At 41.6% G+C, this 7,692-nt stretch overlaps 1 protein-coding gene across 1 annotated transcript; it reads right to left on the bottom strand.

Moving 5' to 3' along the window:
- Positions 1-1,187: 1,187 nt before the first annotated feature.
- On the bottom strand, positions 1,188-6,233 carry LOC145413759 (pancreatic triacylglycerol lipase-like). Its single transcript, XM_080283416.1, has 8 exons — positions 5,992-6,233; positions 5,015-5,163; positions 4,561-4,658; positions 3,642-3,795; positions 3,058-3,170; positions 2,493-2,601; positions 2,033-2,195; positions 1,188-1,245 (listed from the first exon to the last, which is right to left on the bottom strand). Exons 1-8 carry the CDS (start codon positions 6,231-6,233, stop codon positions 1,188-1,190), a joined length of 1,086 nt encoding a protein of 361 aa, XP_080139542.1.
- Positions 6,234-7,692: the final 1,459 nt, after the last annotated feature.

Genomic DNA, 7,692 nt, shown 5'->3' with positions numbered 1-7,692 from the left:
CCTTCACCTGTTGTGCACTATCCTCCTTTCTGGGGATAGGCAGGGAGCTGAGGGACACTTGTATATCAGGGCAGTGGAGCCGTCTGGTTATATGTGTCACCTCGCGAAGGCTTCCCTCTCTCATTGACAAGAAAAGTTGTCTTAATCTTGCAGTTGTGGATCCAAAACTTGGTGGAAAAAAAAAAAGGTGGGAATCAAGTTGTTTTCCTTGTTAGCACATTGACGAAAGCCATTCAGTTGCAGTTTTTCGGAGTACTATAAATGTGCATATATTTAACTTTTTTTCTTTCTTTTTGTTATTAACTAAAAGGATTCATCTGCAATCACATTCATACAGTAAGGAATTTTCTAACATATAATAATGTTTTTAATTCAGTTACTTTTCATATTTGTTGACTGATAAAACCTGACATTAAGAGAATGGGGGGGGACTTCCTGGATCCCTCCCCCCCCCATTGTTATCCACCACTCTCTTGGTTTCCCCACTGGCCGTTACCACTCTTATACCCAGTTTATCTTTATGTCCATTCCGTTATTCATATTTCTTCGAATCTATTCCTTCTTCAAAGTTCCTTCCACGTTTAAGGAAAATTTAGGAGTCTAGGAAGCTTAAGACCTAATTTAAAAAGTGCATAATCTCAGAGAACGATTATCCTCAGTGGAAAGGAGGGAAAAGGAAAGGGGAAGCAAAGACACCGGATTTGTTGTAAAAAAAAAAAAGAGGCGATTATTTTATTGCAGTCACTTGAAAAAATTAATTTTGAATTTTTCAACGCACAAAAATACCTTTGGCAGTCTACGTATTATCCTGGTTAGTTAATGCTGTTTTATCGTTTTCTGTCATCGCTTCTTTTTAGAAAACATTGTTCTTTATGCGTAGCTATAGTAAATTTTCGTTGTTTTTGTCATCATCATCATCATCATCATCATCATTGTCATTATCATTATCGTTGTAAGCCTGTGTCTTTCTACTGTTTCATTGTTCAAAGTCTTTACTGTCTAATTTTCAAAGAGCGAAGACAGAAAAGCAGGAGGGTTGACTGGACTTTAGTAGACGATTCTACATGTCATTGATATCTAATACATTTCCAGTATGCCATTTCATTTATCCCTCTCAGTCCTCATGAGTGTCCACAGTCGCATAACTGATCATATGGCGGGTGTTGCTGGCTGGTGGAGTAGGAGGTCTAGCCCATTGCGTAAGGAGATTTGTCATTTGTGTAGAGGTAGAACTTCCCTCGCAGGCTGAAAAGGAGATGGTTTATAATTATGTGGCATAAGAACAGCTTGTACTTGTATGCCTGTATGTAAATAATAACTAACGAAACTACCTGGCAGGATTTCTTTTGGGGTGAGGTGTGGGGTGGATTGGGTAAGGAAAATTGTTGCTTTTGTTTTCACATTGAATTCAGTACTACGTCTTTCATTGATTTATTCTTGCAACCGCCAGCCGATTTTATTCAGCTTGGGGTAGACGTGGTGTTAGGGGCTAAATGAATGCTTTGTCTAACCTGTACAGTTAGAAAAGGTACTCTTGGCTGATTAGATGTTCGCTAGAATAAACTAAAAACGACATTACCGGATTGGAGGGGTATTCTTCCATTTATAACATTTTAATGGGTCGTCTGCGGTTTTGATTACATTCTGTCGTTCTCACCATCATACACAGTCCTGCCCAACCCTTGCCCTTCCCTGCTGTGTTGTGATATGCACGGTCTTATCATTCTTGGCGATGATTGCTCCACCCTAACCGAATTTACTCTCTCCACCTCTGCTTCATCCTTCTCCATGTCACCCCGTCCTGTCTCACCCTGCCTCAGCTTCCTCCTTCCTCTGCCTAGCTCTGTCCCTTCCTTACGACTGTCCTCCCTAACCTGGTGTTAGTGTGGAAGCCCCATGCCTCACCCTGCTGTACCGTAATATGCCCTGCCCCATCCTACTCGGTTTCATCCTACCGTGTCTCGCCCTACCCTGCCTCATTCTGCCTTGCCCTGCCCTATACCGTTGCCTTCCTCACCCCGCCCTGCCAAACCTGGTGTCCGTGTTGAAGCCCATGTTGAGGCAGCCTTCACCGCAGGTGGGGCAGCCGCCGTCTTCAAAGGTGGCCCAGTCCTGGCAGGGACGCGCCGTGAAGGGGATGTCCCCGTTGATGCTCTCTATCCACATCTTGTGGGCTCTTCCGTGACTGCAGCCGCCTGAAAGTTACACAGAATCACGTGGGTTATGTAGAGTCACATGGGTTATGTAGGATCACAGATTATGTAGGGTAACACAGGGTATGTAGGTTCAAACGAGATACGTAGGGTTATTCATGCTACGGTAAACTGCACAGGATCACACTGGCTACGTAAGGTCACACAGGTTTCATATGGTGACGAAAGGTCACGAAAGTTACTTGGTATCACACTGGGTTACGTGGGTTACATGGACTAACAGGATTTACGTTGGATCACAAGAGAAGCAAAAAGGGGTTAAACATGAAAGTGACATACCAACAAGCAGATCGACCCAATCCCCTCCTATAGTGCAGCCCGGTTGATGAATTCCTCCGTTGGGAAGGAAATCGACGTGGCCTATAACTTCATCCATCCCAACGCAACCCTAGGAGGAGCCAGAGAGGGACGGGGATGAGAAGAGAGTGGGATATAAAAGGAGGGGGGGGGAGGTGAAAAGGGAGGAAGATGAGAAGGGAGGGGGGGATGCGATGCGGTGCTTAGTAGGTAGTAGCGTTTTATTTATAATGGTAATTTAGTTGGAGTGTTAGTACTTGCCTAGTATAAGAGAAAATAAAGCCATTGTCATAGGAGGCTTCGTAATACATACTCCTTGTCGATAAATTTTGTCTTTCACATTTTAGCATTTCCTAGTATGCTGTTTACGAGTACAAGTTTATCGTTTTAATCGACATAGTTTACATAAATAACATAAAAGAATATTAAGATATAATGTACAGAATGAATAGCTAAGGAAGGGGTGCAATGAAGCTTTTAGTGCCACTTAGAATATTGTTCAATATTAGTTTATCATAACGAAACTGAGAGAGACACAGATACTAACCTCAGGGATGGTGCCGCCATTAGTGTGCATGACCATCACAAAGTCTGCGTCAGTGGAATGCAGGCGACCAGTGGCGTTTTTGTTGTGGTACCCAGGGCCAGCCGGGTCCAAGCCTGGGTGGGGGATGGATGGGTTATGCTCTTTTCACCTTTACTTGACCTAAAAAATCTCCATCTCTTTCATTGCTAAGGTATAACAAGATTAACACTGAAATATGATTCTATCCACAGAGTTGTATGTAAAGCCTTAGTATTGTCTTGTCATTGAGCTACGAGAAAAATGTTGGGGAAAAAAAAAAAAAGGCGAAAATCTAAGTCAAGTTTAGATGAAGGAACCATAGTGCAATCTCCAGTTGTAATCTCGTCTGTAAATGTCACAGGAAGTTATAGATGTGACGCTCAACCTTAATTTGACCTACATGTATTATCGTAGCATTATCCTCTAATCATCCACACTGACCTTGGACTCTATCTCGACCTGTTTGTATTATCGTGACCTTATCTTCGTATCATCCACAGTGACTTTTGACTGTAGACCTATATGAATCAGTGTGACCTTATCCATGTGTCAGTCATATGTTTTACCTGTGACGTGGGGGAGTCTGAACTTAGTGAGGTGTTTGCCGATGAAGCCAGCTAAGTGTGCCCCCAGAGAGTGACCCACCACCCTTAGTTTTGAGACATCCAAGCCCGTCTCTTCTTGCACCCATTCTAAAAACCGGGCTGTCCTCTCTCCCACCTGATATTGTAGTGGAGGAACGTTTTGGTGTGAGTGATATCAGGACAACATAGCATCGATCGTAGCATCAGAATCATTCGTGTATCATAGCATTAAAAGCATAGCATCAGCAGCCAGTGAATACGTCATAGCAGTAGTGACATCAGTACATCACAGCACCAGCAACATCATTACATCATCATCAATACACCAAAACATCGTAAATATCAGTAACCTGTAGCATCAGCAATAATACATCATAGCATTATCATCATCATCAAAGCGTCAACAATAGTACATCATAACATCATCATCATCAATATACCGTCCTCTGCTGTGTAAATCATCAAAGTTGGGACCGCAGATATATTGTCAGCACTCCAGCAGTGACTAATATAGCTATCAAAATATTAGCGATCACACAGCTACTGCAGATCTACTGTAGAGGCATTCGTTTCCATTTAGCAAAAATAAGATTTAGTGCATTTCTTCAAAACTTCAGCGTTATTCTAACAATGATATGTCTGTTTGAGCAAATTTCATTATTATTATTATTATTATTATTATTATTATTATTTATTATTATTATAATTACAGTTAGTATTATTATTATTATTATTATTACAGTTATTATTATTATTATTATTATTATTATTATTATTATTATTATTATTATTCTGCCACATTTGTTAAGCTGGTTTGGCATCTTCAGTTACGGCGTGAAATACAGCATCATGTTTTTTCACTTGTCCCATGAAGCTAGAGGTAAATGAACTATGGGTTTACCAGAGGGACATTCTTGTAAGCCGTGTTGTACCAGGGTTGAGCCGATAGCTTCTCCCAGTTGACCACCAGCACGTTGAAGGAGCCTAGTGCCAGGAGTTCTGTAAATAGAATGAACAGAAATGTAAGTGCGAGAGTATTTATTTTACTGTCTCTCTCATTCATGAGTAAATTGATGAAGAAAGAAATAGTGTTTGATGTAATATTCTCTTACTGTTAAGAGAAAATATGCCCTTGATTCGGGAAACAGAATGGATTAGACAGAATATTTGCTTATTATTTCAAGACCACTGAATGCTAAACCTGTTCCGTGACTGAGAATTACTTTAACCCAAACATCTTTTCGTCATTGATCCGTGCCACTCTCCCGCTGATTCACCTATCTAACGCACTTTTCACCCCCCACTCCTGCCACAGTTGTTCCCCATCTCCCACTTGTCCCAGTAGCTTCACTCACCGTTCTTGGCAGAGACGGGCCATGAGCAGCAGCCACCAAACCCGTGTATGAGCACCACTGTAGGGTCGGTGGGTGACAGGGGCGAGGATACCAGGCTGTCTCTGTCACCAAACACCACCTCATACTCTTCACCTCCTCCTGGGTTACTCCTGATTGGGGAGGGAGTGGAAAATAAAGCTAAATAGTATGTAGAGAATGGGAGGTGTAGCAGAGAGAAAGAGAGTGTAAAGAATTTAGGCTACTCCTGGTGGGGTAAGGATTGGGAAGCTTGGGAGACTGTTGAGCTGAGAGAGGCTAAGAGTTGAAGATGGGGAAAATGGCAGGAGGTGAACACAGCTTGAGAAATGTCAGTTGAAAATATGGTTACTGTCAGCTTAAATTCCAAAATATTCAATTTCCAAAATGCTCAATACCTATATCTTTTATTGGGGGGAGATTCGATTGTAAAAAAAATAAGTAATAATAATGATAATAATAATAATAATAATAGTAGTAATAATAATAATGATATTAGTACCGTACTCATAATTTAAGAGGAAATGATTCACTGGTAAGGAATGAGAGGTTAACGACTCTTTATATTTTCATGAACAATGAGAGGAAAGTTAAGATCATTATATCATCTGTAATCTTTGTTTTTCATCATAAAATTGCTACTGGTTTACAAGCGAACTACATTAATAGCCACGGTAATACTGTTAATGACACATTTTCGACGCTCTGATTGCAATAACTACATTTTTTTTTTAACGATACGAAATGTATCTTGCATCATCTATACTTATAATCATACCTGTCCGTCAGTCTCTCTATCAGTCTAGCTATTTGTATCTCCTCTCGTGTCTGTCTGTCGAGTCGTTCCCTATTTCATTATTGGCCTGTATATATATCCACCTGACTGTGTCACTGTCCCAGCACCATACACACCATTAAATATTCTCGTCCCCCAGGTGCACTAATGGGAACCTGAGCCTCACCTGGTCCAGAGGAGGAAACGGACATCCTCTACGGTGGCTCGTGGCTCAGGCTGCGGCTCCGAAGGCAACTGCAACAGAGGCTCGGGTGCGGCACCTGCCACGCTTAACAATGCCAGCACTACACCTGTTTTGTAAGAGGCATAGGTGTGGTCAATAATTCCTTTACTTTCTGAAAACTGCGGCCCGAATGCGGTAATTGCGTCAGTCAACTGTGCAAGCCAACATTTGTCGGGGAGGTACATGTGCACTTCTGTTTGTTTATTTGTCAGTCTATCTATATGTCTGTATGTCTGTCTGTATATGTAGCAGCTGTGGTCAGACGCCTTACATCCGGAAGGGTTGGCCACAAACGAATCACCTCCTGTCCTCCGCCATCAGACTGCCCTCTTTCCAACACCTTCCCCCTCTCTCATAGACCTCACCACCCTATCGCTCCATTTCATCCTCGGTCTCCCCCCCACTCATCCCGGCCACCTCACTCACATATACTCTTCTAGTCAGTCTTTCATCTTTTCCCTCCAGATATATCGTATATATATACATATATATATATATATATATATTTATATATTTATATATATATATATATATATATATATATATATATATATAGAGAGAGAGAGAGAGAGAGAGAGAGAGAGAGAGAGAGAGAGAGAGAGAGAGAAAGTTCTGTTACATGTTTTTCGGTCAACAGACTTGAGTACCGTCCCCTTATCAACCCTCTCTCTCATCCGTCCTAGTCATGTTTCTCCCCACCTTTTCAACATAGCCTGTCTTTCACCCGTTTTCTTCGCTCCCATGTATTTTCCTCTCCCTCTTTCTTCTCCTTGATCAGACTCGTGTGCCTGTCTCATCCCCACCTGTCTCCCCTGACCTGTCTTACCCTCTTATCTCCATCATCTGTTTAATCACTCACATACCTTCCTCCTACACCTCTCCCCCTCATGTTTTAACTCATTATACCCATGTAACTTGTTTCACCTCCACCTGTCCCACCTTAAATGTCTCGTCCATCTCCACCTTCCCTGTCCTGCCCACATGTACGGTAAATAATTCTCCATAGTTTTCATCACCCCATGTATCTTTCTAACCCACACTTCTTTCACATTTTTTAACTTAACATATTAATATATGTCTTCCTCTCCCCTGCCCATTCCATTCTTTCACATAACTCTCTCTCCCGCCTCTCTCCCTCACGTTTTCCAGCTCATCAGACTCATGTACCCGTCTCACCTCCACTTGTCTTATCCACATGTACCATTCATCTGTCTCTCTCTCCTGTCTGACCACTCAGTTACACTCCATTGTCAACTCGGACCCATTGTGTTTTCCCGAGTGCATTTTTTTACGTCCTAACTCGCATGCATATAATATTATTGAATCTACTTGTTTCGTTGCTTGCTTGCGTCTTGTCTCCATATTCATGAGATGCAAATGTCGGGGTAAGTTCCACAAAGCTTGAGGCAACACTCACACAATAGACCAGTTCACAAGAGGGGAGACTTTGTAATCTAGTCTTTTCAAAATAATTCATCGTTTTGTTTTCCACGTTATGATTTTGATATTAAAGCTGTAGTTTGACAGTTAGTAAAAAATCACGAATACCATCTGTTAGTTTATGTCATATATATTGTTCACTTTTTTTTAAAGGGAGTTAAAATGGTAACTGCCAATTGTTTATTACTCTCTTTGTGTCTCCGG

This window comes from Coenobita brevimanus, chromosome 97 (genome assembly GCF_032717465.1).
Source record: "Coenobita brevimanus isolate Jiangsu-jjx chromosome 97, ASM3271746v2, whole genome shotgun sequence".
NCBI lineage: Eukaryota > Metazoa > Arthropoda > Malacostraca > Decapoda > Coenobitidae > Coenobita > Coenobita brevimanus.
This window is presented reverse-complemented; position numbering and strand designations above follow the sequence as displayed.